This window comes from Gossypium hirsutum, chromosome A08 (assembly GCF_007990345.1).
Source record: "Gossypium hirsutum isolate 1008001.06 chromosome A08, Gossypium_hirsutum_v2.1, whole genome shotgun sequence".
In the NCBI taxonomy this organism is placed as follows: domain Eukaryota; kingdom Viridiplantae; phylum Streptophyta; class Magnoliopsida; order Malvales; family Malvaceae; genus Gossypium; species Gossypium hirsutum.
Genome location: NC_053431.1, coordinates 4265948 through 4281913, shown reverse-complemented (window position 1 = coordinate 4281913; position 15966 = coordinate 4265948). Strand labels below are relative to the sequence as shown.

General features: G+C 34.8%; 3 protein-coding genes across 3 annotated transcripts; 2 read left to right on the top strand and 1 right to left on the bottom strand.

Moving 5' to 3' along the window:
* The first annotated feature begins 2363 nt into the window (after positions 1-2363).
* On the top strand, positions 2364-2980 carry LOC107930500 (uncharacterized). Its single transcript, XM_016862165.2, has one exon. The coding sequence runs from the start codon at positions 2364-2366 to the stop codon at positions 2628-2630; it is 267 nt and encodes an 88-aa protein (XP_016717654.2). The 3' UTR covers positions 2631-2980.
* A 141-nt stretch (positions 2981-3121) lies between these two features.
* On the top strand, positions 3122-9490 carry LOC107930499 (BTB/POZ domain-containing protein POB1). Its single transcript, XM_016862164.2, has 2 exons — positions 3122-3957; positions 9312-9490. The coding sequence occupies exon 1, from the start codon at positions 3122-3124 to the stop codon at positions 3896-3898; it is 777 nt and encodes a 258-aa protein (XP_016717653.1). The 3' UTR covers positions 3899-3957; positions 9312-9490.
* Positions 9491-10890: 1400 nt separating this feature from the next.
* LOC107930498 (BTB/POZ domain-containing protein POB1) lies at positions 10891-15514 on the bottom strand. The gene is made up of 6 exons (XM_016862163.2): positions 15107-15514; positions 14111-14242; positions 13261-13382; positions 13048-13111; positions 12659-12938; positions 10891-11948 (listed from the first exon to the last, which is right to left on the bottom strand). The coding sequence occupies exons 1-6, from the start codon at positions 15354-15356 to the stop codon at positions 11129-11131; spliced, it is 1668 nt and encodes a 555-aa protein (XP_016717652.2). The 5' UTR covers positions 15357-15514; the 3' UTR covers positions 10891-11128.
* Between the last annotated feature and the right edge of the window lie 452 nt (positions 15515-15966).

Genomic DNA, 15966 nt, shown 5'->3' with positions numbered 1-15966 from the left:
CACTGGTGGGGGCAAATGCCTGTGAATTCATGTTCTTGTTCAGTGTTAAACGTGTGGTCTTTAATTGATTCAATGTTGAGCAAATCAATGTGGGTTAGCAACTTTCTTAAGTAAACTTTGTGTTATGCAACATAGATGGACTCTTGAGGGTGCGAAGAGTGACTAAGATGAAGGGGTTCATAGAGATTTTATCGAGGAAAGTTGTTTATTGACCCTTTGGGTGTGGTGATGGGGTGGAATGCATTAGTTTAGGGTATTGTTGGAGTTGATTTGGTTGAGATTGAATGGAGTGTTTATTAGATGTGATGAATTGATAAATATTATTATGAATTATTCTTATATCTTTTATAGATTACATGAGTCTCTTGAATATAATATTCAAATGATGTTAAGAAATTATGACGAGAGACTTGCATCGTTAGGTTTCTGTGGTGATCACTTGTTCTAATAAAAAAATTTAAAATAAAAATATAACACTTCCAGTAATCGAACTTATAACTAAGTTTTAGAGGATCTGAATAAAATTTTCAAAAATTTTAAAGAGTATGACTGAGAAATTTTTTTTAAAAAAATTAAGATATAATTAAAATTGTTAACTTTTTTTAGGTTAATAAGAATTTCTAAAAATGTTAGGAGAGTTTAATTAATTTTAAAAAAGTATAATGGGAATTCTTAAAAATTTGAGGGACCTAATTAAAATTTTTAAAAAATTTCAAAGGAATATTAGAATTTTTATATTTAATAATTCATGGTATATTAATTTAAATATCTACTTTAATTATTCTTTGTAATGTATTTAGAATTATCCAACTTATTTAGAAGATCTGAGTGTTACTGCATCCAGCTCTTGTCCAACTAAATTCTATTTATGTAAAGGTGATTTTAATTTCTTTGTTAGATTATAAAATAGGATTATAACTAAGGTTTGGTTATAGTAGATTTATTATTATTATTATTATTATTATAATAAATTTTACTACAAATTTTACTATTTTTTAATCGGACTTTGATTTGCTAAATGCTATTGTGTTGGAACCAGTGATTTATATTTAAAATCATGAATCTTTTATCGACTTGAATATTAAAGATAAATTAGAGTGTCAGTTCCAACAACTTCAATAACTCATCTCTTTTCCGTTTTGTAAATCTCGTCACCTTTAGACCCATTTATTAGCATAGATTCGTATCAATCCAACAAAAGCATTAACAATGGTCATTTGTGTAAAAATTATAAAATTTTAAATTAATATAATGATAAATCACATTTTTTTTCCTTTTAGAATTTAATTTTAGCCCTATAAATTATAAATTTAAAGTGTAATCCCTTTAGAAATGGTAACTAGGATATATTCTTCGTAAATTTAAAATTTAATTTTTTTTATTTTTACTTTTAGAAATTTAATCTCTTTATTTTTTAAATTTAAAAATGTAAATTTAATTGTTAACATCGTTAAAATTATTTCCTTAAATACAGATCTATTACAACGTCATTTTTTTTATATGGTGCTTGGTCGGGATAGAACCGGTGCTTAGTAAGACAAATGAATATTATTTAATTTCAAAATGTCAAATAAATTTAACAAAAAAATGTTAACGACATTAACAATTTACCTTGGATTTTTAAATTCGAAAACTAAGACTAAAATCTGGAAAGAAAAAAAAAACAAAGGAACTAAATTCTAAATATACAAAAAATACAAAAACTTGAAACATATTTTAACCTTTAAATTAACAGTCATAAAATTACATTTTGACCTCTAAAAAATTATAATTTAATTTTAATCCACTTCAAATTTTTAATTTTACCTTGCATTCACATTATATTTTTTCATATCATATTAATAATATATAAATGAAACTGCACTAGTAGTAACCTAACTATTAGTTTTTTTTTTGTCACTCAATTATAAAAAGTTATAAAATTGTTACTTAATTATTAACAAATTTCTTTTTTAACTAAAAAAGAAAAGTAAAACTGCAAAAAAGGCCAAATTTCACAAGGTGTAAATGTTGAGGGTTAGACTTTTTAGAATCAAGAATAAATTGACATAATATATAAAAGTTGAGGGTTAAAGTTATTATTATGCTAATTTTAAAAGTTGTTATAGTTAGCCAGCTAGTGTAAAAGGATACAAAATTGAATAGTTAAGTTATCATTTTAGAACTTTTCCTAATTGAGTACTAAAAAAATTTACTAATAGTTGGGGGACTATTATTGTAATTTACCTGAATAAATAATCATATCAGTCTACTATTAACAAGTCCACAAATAGACACCAACATTCAATGCATATATCAACACATTAAATCCTCTATAAAATGGTCAGTATCTACAACAAACTTGCATCACTATCCAAAAGGAAATGGGTATGGAATCAGTACCCAAGGTATCGCCGACTCCAACCCTAGGCACCGGCGGCCTGCACAACGGTGATCAAGCGGCGGCTAAAACCTGGTGCGGCAGCGCCTTTCAGATGCCGCTGCATTACCCAAGGTACACCGAAGCTGATTACGAAGCCATGCCTGAGTGGAAAGTTGATTGTTTGCTTAAAGAATACGGACTACCCATCACCGGCGACGTTGAGCAGAAGAGAAGCTTCGCCATGGGAGCTTTTCTGTGGCCTCGTTAGCTACAATTAATGTTGTTTTATGGGTCCCAATTTTCTTCCTTTTTTTTTTTTTTTAAATTATGAAGTCTGAAAGGGCATTGTGTTTATGATCTTTTGTTTGCTTCATTGCCAAGTGATTATGAAAATATGGTAATTTTGAGCTATTTGTATTTTAAATATTAAATAAAATTTAGGTGGGTGTAAAATTATCGATCGGGTATTAGTTCGATGCGCATTATACATTGTTGATTATGTAGGAGTTGGATTCGCAGATATTGTTAATTATGTAAGAGGAGGTGGGTTCAAATGTATTAAAGCATATTATTCTACTAATTTATGAATGAATTCGAAGTTGGGATAGGTGATTCTAAGCATTGTTCAAATAAAATAAATAATAATATAATTCATTCACAATGAGAATAAAATATATATATTTATTAATCTTACTATGTATGAATTTTTATAAGTAATTAATTTTTAAATAATCTTACTATAGGTTTTAAGTTTTAATTATGTCTACTAATAGTGATGATCTTCAGATTGCATCCGAAGATGCGGTGTATGATTTCGTGTTGAAGTGGGCCAGGGCTCAATACCCAAAACTAGAAGACCGAAGAGAAGTGCTTGGTTCACACCTTGCGCAATATATTCGTTTCCCTTACATGACTTGCCGGAAACTTAAGAAGGTATTAACATGTAACGATTTTGATCAAGACGTGGCATCGAAACTTGTGCTCGAGGCCCTCTTTTACAAGGCTGATACCCCATATAGACAACGAAGCTTGGCTGCAGAGGAATCTGTAACCTCAAACCGTCGATTCATTGAGCGAGCTTACAAATATCGACCCGTTAAGGTAGTGGAATTCGAACTTCCTCGTCAGCAATGTGTCGTGTACCTTGACTTGAAGAGGGAGGAATGTGTAAACTTGTTCCCATCCGGACGAGTCTATTCTCAGGCATTCCACCTAGGGGGACAAGGTTTCTTCCTATCAGCACATTGTAACATGGACCAACAAAGCTCTTTCCATTGCTTGGGGTTGTTTTTAGGAATGCAGGAAAAGGGCTCCGCTAGTTTCGCGGTGGACTACGAATTCGCAGCAAGATTAAAGCCGACAGAAGAGTTTATTTGTAAATACAAAGGGAACTACACATTCACCAGCGGCAAGGCGGTTGGCTACAGGAATTTATTCGCTGTACCTTGGACATCTTTCGTGGCAGAAGATAGTATTTACTTTATAAATGGTATCCTCCATCTTAGGGCTGAGTTAACTATCAGATTGTGTTCCTAAGGCGATTTTGAGTTAAATTTTGGTCTTTTTAAACCAATGTATAGAAGTTAAACACAGTCCTTGTTGTTCCAATAGGGTCGGAAGCGTGTAAATTATTGTACTAAAAAATCACACAAAGTTCAATTCCCAGGGAAGAGAGGTGGATCACATGGATCTCTTAAATACCAAGTCTTTCCTTAGACAGAATATCCCTTCTATAGTAATTTAATAGCACAATTAAATACTACTATTATACCCTCAAATATTGAAAGAAAAATACGACAAGAAAGAACACAAGAGATTTAACGAGGTTCGGTAAATTATACCTACGTCCTCGGGCACTAACACCAGATGATAACTTTACTATCTCCAAAGTATTACAAACAAATAGAATTCCTTAAGAATTCTCAAATGGGAGAAGAGAGAAAACTAAGAGAGAAAGATTGGTTGGGATGAATTGAAATGAGAAATGAGAAGGCCTATTTATAGTTGAAGTTCAAGGACCAAACAATAAATAGCCCATTATCTCAAGGACCAAAAAAAAATTATCCCTTGTCACTTTTCCAAAGTTGGTGGTTGTCATTATTGATTGTCTCCCATTAATGTTAATGGCAACCATTATTAATTGTCTTCCATTAATGTTAACAATCTCCACCTTGAAGATTTGATTAGGATAATCACATCTTCACACACTTCCTTCAACTCCCCAAATTCGATAAAGCTATCTTTTGTAGTGCCTACAAATGCGCTCTCGAGCGCCATACACCTGAAGGTGCTCAAATTCTCAGGATGTTAATCAAGTTCAAACAATGATTAAACTTGATTGTTGTTACCACCTTGGTCATCATATCTGCGAGATTATCTGCTGTCAGAATCTTCTGAAGTAGAATTTTTCCTTTTTCAAAGACTTCCCGCACAAAGTGATATCTTACGTCGATATGCTTGGTTCTTGAATGATAGACTTGATTTTTCGCTAAATGAATAGCGCTCTGACTGTCACAATATAAACTTATGTGACTTTGAACAACTCCTAAGTCTTTCAACAATCCATTAAGCCAAATAGCCTCCTTAACAGCTTCTGTAACTGCCATATATTCTGCCTCTGTAGTAGACACAGCTACTGTAGACTGTAAGGTAGACTTCCAACTCACTGGGGCTTTCGCAAGAGTAAACAGATACCCCGTAGTTGAACGACGTTTATCTAAATCACCAGCAAAGTCGGAATCAACATATCCAACTACAAACTGACCAAGTGCTTCATCCTGTTCAAAAATTAAACCAACATCTACGGTTTTTCGAAGATACCGTAGAATCCATTTCACAGCTTGCCAATGTCCTTTTCCAGGATCATGCATATACCTGCTCACAACTCCAACAGCTTGTGAAATGTCAGGCCTCGTACACACCATCACATACATCAAACTCCCAACTGCATTAGCATATGGGACTTTCGCCATATATTCTCTTTCTTCTTCAGTTTTCGGAGAGAATTGAGCACTAAGTTTCAAATGAGAAGCAAGTGGGGTACTTACATGTTTTGTGTTTTCATTTACACCAAAACATTGTAATACCTTTTTCAGATATTGCTTCTGATTTAAACAGAGCTTGCCTCTCGGTCTATCTCTACTTATCTCCATGCCGAGAATCTTCTTGGCCTCACCTAGATCTTTCATCTCGAACTCTTGATTCAACTGAGCCTTCAGCTTATCTATCTCATTTTGGCTCTTCGAAGCGATTAACATATCATCAACATACAAGAGTAGATAAATGAAAGATCCGTCATGCAGCTTCTGCAAATATACACAATTGTCATATTTGCTTCTTGTGTACTTCTGCCTTCTCATAAAGCTATCAAATCGCTTGTACCACTGCCTCGGGGATTGCTTCAATCCATATAGCGATTTGTTCAGCTTACAAACCCAATTTCTACCACCAGCATCTGTGTATCCTTCGGGCTGAGTCATATAGATCTCCTCTTCTAACTCACCATGCAAGAAAGCCGTCTTAACATCAAGTTGAGCTAGCTCCAAATTCAACTGTGCTACCAAGGCCAACAAAATTCTAATGGAGGAATGCTTCACAACAGGGGAAAATACATCATTGTAGTCAATTCCCTCCTTCTGAGCGTAGCCTTTAGCTACCAATCTTGCCTTGTAGCGAATATCCTTCTTGCTAGGAGATCCATCTTTCTTTGCGAATACCCACTTGCATCCGATTGCCCTTTTACCTTTCGGTAATTGCGCCAACTCCCAAGTATTGTTCTTCCGGAGAAACTGCATTTCTTCATCCATGGCGCTTTTCCATTTATCACTTTCTAAGCTTTGCATTGCTTCTTGATAAGTGATAGGAATATCATCAACAACGGGAAAGGCGTAGGCCACCATATCAGTAAATCGAGCAGGTTTACGAATTTCTCTCCTTGGCCTTGCAACTGCAACTGGTTCTGGTGTACTTAGTGGTTCTTGGGTCAGAACCTCTTCAACCTCTAATTCCTCCATTGTGGCTGGAGAATTAGACTTATTAACTGGGCAAATCCCCATCTGCTTTAACTCCACCTGTTTTGGAGTACACTCCACCTGCTGTGGAGTATTGCTCGTCTGAATATCTTTATCTGCTACCTTTTTCAATGTGGCAGATTCATCAAAGGTAACATCTCTGCTACAGATCATTTTCTTTGTGCTTAAGCACCAAAGACGAAATCCCTTCACTCCAGAAGTGATTCCCATAAAGAGAGCTTTCTTTGCCCTCGGATCTAACTTTGACTCCTTCATATGGTAATATGCAGTGGATCCAAACACATGTAAGGAATCATAATCTGTAGCCGGTTTTCCAGACCATACCTCCATAGGAGTTTTTCTTTCTAATGCAGATGATGGCAAACGATTAACAAGATGGCCAGCGTATGTCACAGCCTCAGCCCAAAATTGCTTGCCCAACCCAGCATTGGACAACATACATCGAACTTTCTCCAGCAATGTTCGATTCATACGCTCTGCCAATCCATTCTGCTGTGGTGTATCCCTAACTGTGAAGTGTCAAACAATACCATACTCTTGGCACACATCGAAGAACGTATCACTTTTATATTCCCCTCCATTGTCCGTCCTAAGCCACTTGATTTTCTTGCCAGTCTGGTTTTCGATCATAGTTTTCCATTTAAGAAAAACTCTAAGCACTTCATCCTTAGTTCTCATGGTATACACCCAAACTCTTCTGGAAAAGTCATCAACAAAAGTAACAAAGTAGTGTTTTCCTCCCAATGAAGGTGTCTTGGAAGGCCCCCACACATCTGAGTGAACATATTCTAAAATACCTTTTGTATTATGGATAGCAGTACCGAATTTCACTCTCTTTTGCTTTCCCAGAACATAATGCTCGCAAAATTTTAATTTGCAAGCCTTTGCACCTTTCAACAATCCTTGCTTTACCAGAATTTGCAAGGATTTTTCGCTGGCATGTCCCAACTTCATATGCCACAACTGCATTGAGTCCAAGTCTTTGTTACCGGAAGCTGCAGCGACTGCTCCAATAACTGTACTACCTTGGTAGTAATACAAGTTATTTTTCCTGATGCCCTTCAATATCACAAGTGCGCCAGATGTCACTTTCAAAACCCCATCTCTCATAGTAACAACTGAACCATTGGATTCCAAGGCTCCCAATGAGATGAGATTTTTCTTCAAACTGGGCACGTACCGAACATCAGTCAGAACTCTGGTTGATCCATCTTTATTCTTTAATTGGATTGAACCTATCCCAACAGTTTTACAGGCATTGTCATTGCCCATATAAACAACTCCTCCATTTAGTTCTACTAAATCAGAGAACCACTCCCGGTTAGGGGACATATGATAGGTACAACCCGAATCCAATATCCACTCATCTGAATGGAACGACGATGATGATGCAACCAGTGATAGTTCAGAGTCACTAGTATCATGCTTAGCAACACAAGCATCTACAACAGCTTTTCCCTTATTCTTCAGCTTTGGACAATTTTTCTTCTAGTGGCCTTTCTCATGACAAAAAGCACATTCATCTTTCCCGAGTCTGGACTTTGACTTTGATCTCCCCTTTTGAGTTTTCTTCCGAGTGTATGAACGACCTCGGACTACTAAAGCTTCTGTATCTCTGATTGAGTTTTTCTGTTTGTCCTTCTTTCTCTGTTCATAACTGTATAAGGCCGCACAGACTTCGCTCAGAGATATATCACTCCTGCCATGAAGTAGAGTAGTTTCTAGGAACTCAAACTCCTCAAGAAGTGACCCCAACAGCATCAAAGCCAAATCTTCATCTTTGAATGTCTCATCCATATTCAGCAAATCAGTGACTAACTGATTAAATTTGGTGATGTGATCATTCATTGTGGTACTTGGGACGTATGTGAAGCGAAACAGTCTTTTCTTCAAGTGGAGCTTATTTTGACTGTTTTTCTTCAAAAAATTTTCTTCAAGTGCCACCCACAACTTATTTGCAGAAGTCTCCTTTGAAAAAGCATACCTCTGCTCTCGAGAAAGGCATGATCGAATTGTGCCACATGCCAACCGATTGATCGCCTTCCAATCTTTCTCCTGTACATCATCTGGTTTCTCTTCATCAATGGCAATGTCTAGACCCTGCTGAAAAAGGGCATCTAGAACCTCACTTTGCCACATACCAAAATGGCTCGTGCCATCAAAGATCTCCACGGCCAATCTTGCATTTGCAATTGTCGGTCTTATCCACATGGACGATGTTGAAGCTCCTACACCGACCGTTTTCTCCATAATCTTTCAATATACCTAAGGAAATCTTTTCTGATGTGGAAGATCAGTTCAAACTGTAACCACAGAGCATACTACGATTAACCTTCGACTCTGATACCACTTGTTGTTCCAATAGGGTCGGAAGCGTGTAAATTATTGTACTAAAAAATCACACAAAGTTCAATTCCCAGGGAAGAGAGGTGGATCACATGGATCTCTTAAATACCAAGTCTTTCCTTAGACAGAATATCCCTTCTATAGTAATTTAATAGCACAATTAAATACTACTATTATACCCTCAAATATTGAAAGAAAAATAGGACAAGAAAGAACACAAGAGATTTAACGAGGTTCGGTAAATTATACTTACGTCCTCGGGCACTAACACTAGATGATAACTTTACTATCTCCAAAGTATTACAAACAAATAGAATTCCTTAAGAATTCTCAAATGGGAGAAGAGAGAAAACTAAGAGAGAAAGATTGGTTGGGATGAATTGAAATGAGAAATGAGAAGGCCTATTTATAGTTGAGGTTCAAGGACCAAACAATAAATAGCCCATTATCTCAAGGACCAAAAAAAAATTATCCCTTGCCACTTTTCCAAAGTTGGTGGTTGTCTTATTGATTGTCTCCCATTAATGTTAATGGCAACCATTATTAATTGTCTTCCATTAATGTTAACAGTCCTGAGAGCAGGCTTACAAATATAAATTGATGGTGCTGCTGCCTAGGAGAATCAGGCAGCCTATCTTATTATTATTAATATCATTATATAGATGCTCTGAAATTTTCAAGTGGAGAGGCTATAATCACATACACTAAGACCATATTATTAATATATCAAATACTAAGATCTTTATGATAATTTCCTCTTCTTTATGACAAAACTCCTATTTAAGCATGGCCTTTAATTGACCATTCAGAGTTTATGGATATTAGTGTTTGCCTCTTGTACAATTTGATGTATATGTGTGTGTGTGTGTGTGTGTGGTGTGGAGAGTATAGATGATGATAATTATAATCAAGTTGCAGATGTTCTGTCAGCCTGATGCACCAAATCAAATATATTTTCATAGACGGTTATAATTTGTTTTCAAGTTTCTTAGTCTTTACTAATATGTAATATATACAGAAGCAAATATATATTGTATAATAGAGACTTTTGTATTAAGAATAATCTTTAAAATAAGAGAATAATGCGTTTTAATACATTTGAACTCACGTCCTCTTATATTAACTACAATATTCGTGCCAATCGAATTAAGACTCAACTAACAAGAATAATTTTAAATATAAAAGAAATGTTTATATTCATTCTTTAATTAAATGAAGTATTATATATTGATTAAGACGCGTGAACCCAACAATTACATTAATATTATAATGGATGAAGTGTTAAGTAATAAAAGTGTTCACTTATCATAATTTTATAATGTCACATTTTTTTTCTAGAATACTTGTGTAGCTTGTTTTATATGATATAAAAAGATAAAAACACCATAATGATATAATTTAATTTCTAAAAAGAATGAATTTTTAATCACTTCCTAATTGAATTGGTGTCCTGAATCGTGACATCATAATTATAATAATATCTAACATTTATATTTACACACATATATAGGTAAAAGTATCATGAATATCTCTATATTATGGATCATATTATATTTTTGCCCTCTTTACTAAAAAAATAGATAAATTAGTTCATGTACGTTAAATTAAAAAACAAATTGGTCATTCAGTTAAAATTTTCATCCTTTTCTACTGTACAAAATCGATCCTTGCATGTCAGCATAATGTACACGTGACATGTCATGTATCACTATCTAATTATTCCGTCAATCATACTAGTTACAAATGAATAAGATTTTTAACAAAAAGGACTAATATGCTCTTTGAATTAACATATAGAGACTCATTTGCTCATTTTTCTTAGTAGAAATGATAAAATGCAATCTAACTCTTAATACAAAAGTCTCTATTATACAATATATATTTGCTTCTGTATATATTACATATTAGTAAAGACTAAGAAACTTGAAAACAAATTATAACCGTCTATGAAAATATATTTGATTTGGTGCATCAGGCTGACAGAACATCTGCAACTTGATTATAATTATCATCATCTATACTCTCCACACCACACACACACACACACATATACATCAAATTGTACAAGAGGCAAACACTAATATCCATAAACTCTGAATGGTCAATTAAAGGCCATGCTTAAATAGGAGTTTTGTCATAAAGAAGAGGAAATTATCATAAAGATCTTAGTATTTGATATATTAATAATATGGTCTTAGTGTATGTGATTATAGCCTCTCCACTTGAAAATTTCAGAGCATCTATATAATGATATTAATAATAATAAGATAGGCTGCCTGATTCTCCGAGGCAGCAGCACCATCAATTTATATTTGTAAGCCTGCTCTCAGGACTGTGTTTAACTTCTATACATTGGTTTAAAAAGACCAAAATTTAACTCAAAATCGCCTCAGGAACACAATCTGATAGTTAACTCAGCCCTAAGATGGAGGATACCATTTATAAAGTAAATACTATCTTCTGCCACGAAAGATGTCCAAGGTACAGCGAATAAATTCCTGTAGCCAACCGCCTTGCCGCCGGTGAATGTGTAGTTCCCTTTGTATTTACAAACAAACTCTTCTGTCGGCTTTAATCTTGCTGCGAATTCGTAGTCCACCGCGAAACTAGCGGAGCCCTTTTCCTGCATTCCTAAAAACAACCCCAAGCAATGGAAAGAGCTTTGTTGGTCCATGTTACAATGTGCTGATAGGAAGAAACCTTGTCCCCCTAGGTGGAATGCCTGAGAATAGACTCGTCCGGATGGGAACAAGTTTACACATTCCTCCCTCTTCAAGTCAAGGTACACGACACATTGCTGACGAGGAAGTTCGAATTCCACTACCTTAACGGGTCGATATTTGTAAGCTCGCTCAATGAATCGACGGTTTGAGGTTGCAGATTCCTCTGCAGCCAAGCTTCGTTGTCTATATGGGGCATCAGCCTTGTAAAAGAGGGCCTCGAGCACAAGTTTCGATGCAACGTCTTGATCAAAATCGTTACATGTTAATACCTTCTTAAGTTTCCGGCAAGTCATGTAAGGGAAACGAATATATTGCGCAAGGTGTGAACCAAGCACTTCTCTTCGGTCTTCTAGTTTTGGGTATTGAGCCCTGGCCCACTTCAACACGAAATCATACACCGCATCTTCGGATGCAATCTGAAGATCATCACTGGCCAATATTGCCTGGATCCCAGCTAGTGGCAAAGCCATTACCTCTTCTTGGAACCTGGAAAAAATGTGCCCCGAAATCATACACATATAAGCCTCTAAATATGCATAATTTCTACTTTGACTAAAAGGTTCCCTGGAGATCAAGGCTCCCCATTTCGAGGGTCGGAGAAGGTTGGTTATTGTAGACAGTCTTCCCCCTGCTCGGATAATGTGGGAGAGAATTTTATCCAAGTCTAGCACTAAGGCTTTGCTCAGTATATAAATTCACTAGGGCAATGTAGAGACGAAAATGATTAAAGCACCTGGGAGGTCACTGTATTATAGAGACTGGATCAAATTAATCCCTCTATTATTAAATGGATCACTTTAGTCCTTATTTTACTAAAAAGAATCAAATAAACATTGTTGGTATAAAAAGATGTCTTGAATTCTTTTTTTTCAATTGCAAACAAAACATTTCATTTATAGAACCATAAAAACTTTAAATATATTAACTCTGTTAAATAGTAAATGTTAACTTTATTCCAATTTAACCTTATTTGATTCTTTTTAATAATGCAAGGACTAAAATGATTCAGTTACTAGTAAAGGGACTAATTTGATCAAGTCCCTATAATAGAGGGACATCTCAGGTACATTCACCAGATGGAAACTTATCAAACGTCTAAAATTTTTATTTCCACACAGTTAACTAGACAAGGTAAGCAACAACATAGCCAAGCTAATAAAACTATCGATCTCATGTCAAAAAGAACAGGAGCTTACTTGATCACGTCCTTGTAACGGGCAGCGAGATACTGCTTTGCGGCATCAGTCAAAGGTTGGACAGCTTCACCCATTAATACACTCGACGGAAGATCCAAATAAAGCAGAGCTGATTCTGGTGTCATAGGCAAATTGTGTAATAACCAACTGCAATATCTCATGCATGAGGCAACCTCAAATTTGTCAGCAGCCATCAACACATCAAGCAAGGCTGGAGCTGTAGTGACAGATAAGGTGTTGCTATACATAAAATTCAAAAGCTCCAAAAGGGCATCTTCCTCTGTAAATAATAGTACAAACATGCATTGTCATTTAACTTTGACTGCTCACACTTTTTTGATTTAAGTAAAAATAACCATGAAGCAAATATAGACAAGTTTATAATATACCGGAGGCATTGATTCTTAAGGTTACATGCCGTTGCTCTGATTCCCTCATCCCATTTGAGAAAAGCTATAAGTAATCAATAATCAAGTAATTAAATACCAATATAGAGAAAGGGCGAAAAATATTCTGACAAGTTATATTTTCAATCTAGCAATACAAATCTCTCTTTCTATTTACTTTTTAACAAAATTTTATGAAGAAAAGTGATCACTTACCTTGTAGAAGAATGGACTTTTCGCTGCTAAAATGGGAGAGCTGATATGCAATGTTTTAACTCTCAGAACTGTAGAACAATCCATGCTCCAACTTGATTCATTTCTATTTTCATCTTCATCACCTACAAAAGTTCTAAGCAAGGTAAAAGAAATGTACTATACCAGTTTGCGACAAACCAGACCCAAGTAATATACAGTCATGGCGCGCAAGAAGCAAGAATTTAAACTGAACAAATAAAAATCATCTACTAAGTTTCTATCCCAAAATAGAGATACTTCCTTTCCCTTTAGCAGAATAAATTCAATATATAACAATAAGCTTATGGTAAAAGTATGATGGAAGCCCTTGTAATAGGAGTCAGATTGGATTTTGCCTCCTTTACTAAAAAAATAAACAAATTACTCCCTGTACATTAAATCAAAGGGCAAACTAGTCCTTTCAGTTAAAATTTTCATCCATTTCTGCTGCTAAAAACTGGCGTGGTTGATGGAATAACCATACAGTTCCACATTGCGTGCATGATGACATACAGGGAGCAGTTTTAACAGTAGAAATGAATAAATTTTTTGACAGAAGGGCCAATTTGCTCTTTGATCTAATGTAGAGGGACTAATTTGCTCATTTTTTTAGTAGAGGGAGGGAAAAATGCAATCCTACTCCTAGTACAAGAGCCTCCATGGTACTTTTACCTAAGCTTCTTGTATTTTTCTCTTTTGCTCGATTGTTATTTGCTAAAAAACCCAACTACCTGTGTCAACCTTGTACAAATAAAAGTTCCTAAAGTCTCAACATAAGAGAACATAAGCAGTCAATCAACAAAATAGTTCATTGTCTAAACAACATGGAAACCTGAATGTATTTCTTCAGCCATTGCCACAGCCTCTGCCTCTGCATCTTGATTTTCACAGCCAGCACCATCATCCATATCAGGCTGGTTATCATTTAAAATCTGCTCCTCAGGACATAAACTAAGATCCAAAACTGGAGAACGTAAAATAAAAGCAAAATCATTAGAAGCCAACCAATATTATAAAATAGACTATGTTTATATATATCATAAATATTATAAAATAGACTATGTTTACATATATCATAACAAGTAAGCATCCATAAGCATGGAACAGAGTAATCTAGGAATCAAATCCCCTGATGGAAACAAGTGAGACAAACACAAAAGACCATGGACAAGTTTATATGTTAAAAATGAGTAAATCTCAACTCTTTGAAATCCATCTCGACAACATTATCGTGTGATCGGCTCTCAACATAATTTTTTAGCCAATCAAGCTATTTTGCTCCACTTCATTATTTTCAAAGTATCAGCATCCAACAAGCAGTGTCCAACCCAAATTCGGACATAACTACAGGGATATAACCCTCGAATGATCCTCCAACTACATAGAATAAGAAAAGAATTAAACATAATTTTGTGACGAGCACTCACACCTAAGTCCAAATAACATAGCTTTCAAGTTCTTTGCTCTTAAAAGGCTATGCCTTTTGTGTATAGAGAGAAATAACATTTAAGACCATCCAAAGAAAGAGCAACCTCCAGCACAATTTTTTATTTACAAAATTTCCAAACAAGTAAAATCCTCATAAATTTGTTTAAGTGGCTGTATTCCATTAAGTTTCCTCTCTTTTTTTCATAACATTTTCCTTCAAAGTTTCCATTTACCCAAACAAGTATATCCTTGAATTTTTATTTTTTTTAATTTTCCCTCTCAACTCTGGTCTACAAAGAACAGCTTTAACAATTAAATAATAGTTGCTTAAATTTTCTATTACATATCATTTTCTAAGCTGACCAAACAGAATAAATAAATAGCAAAATAAGGAACAAACCGATTTCCTTCTTGATATCCTCCCGGCGCCTTTTGCGGTGGTGGTCCCAATCGGAGATACCGGTGCAATCTTCACCATTAGGGTGACACTCCGATGGGACACCCATAATCTCGATCCGAAGAAGCCGGTCGGAGAAATTACTATCGTTGAAAGCGAAACCGAAATCACCATCGGAGCCGGAGCCAGAGGCTCCATGCCGGAGCCTCGAACCCATATCCGTCGTGGGGTCCGAATTCAATTGGTCTTTCATCCCAAATAAAACAGCTAAAAACCCAGTCCTTCGTTTGTCTTTTTGTTAAGTTAAACAAAAGGGAACCCTAGCATTGTGAGCAGGCGTTATCCACGTCGAGGGAGGAGAGAACTTTGGTGCTACAGCTGGTAGCACCAATTTTATAAATGCCCACATTAGTAACTGTACAATCTGCTTTCCTTATGTAAACACTACTATTCCATTACACAAATCACTCCTAAATTTTCTGGCCAATAATATGCTAACATCTGTCATCTTTTTCTAAAACTTAAATTAAATTAAGTCATAATTCATAAATTTAGTTTTTAATATAAGAAATTATTAATTTACACCAATATAAAATTATTTTATATCTCTTTTTAGGATTAATATTTTTACGGTCTAATCATTATATTTCATATTTTATTCATATAAATTAAGCATGTAAATTTTGATATATATTAATTTTTTTAATTATTTATTTTAAGTAAAAATTTTCAGTAATTAAATAAATATTAATATATATATTAGATCAGTTCGAAAATTTACATTGATAACAATTATATTGAAAAATTCAATGACTGGATAGTTAAAATATTAATCAATAATGTAGGTGGATCACTTCCCATTT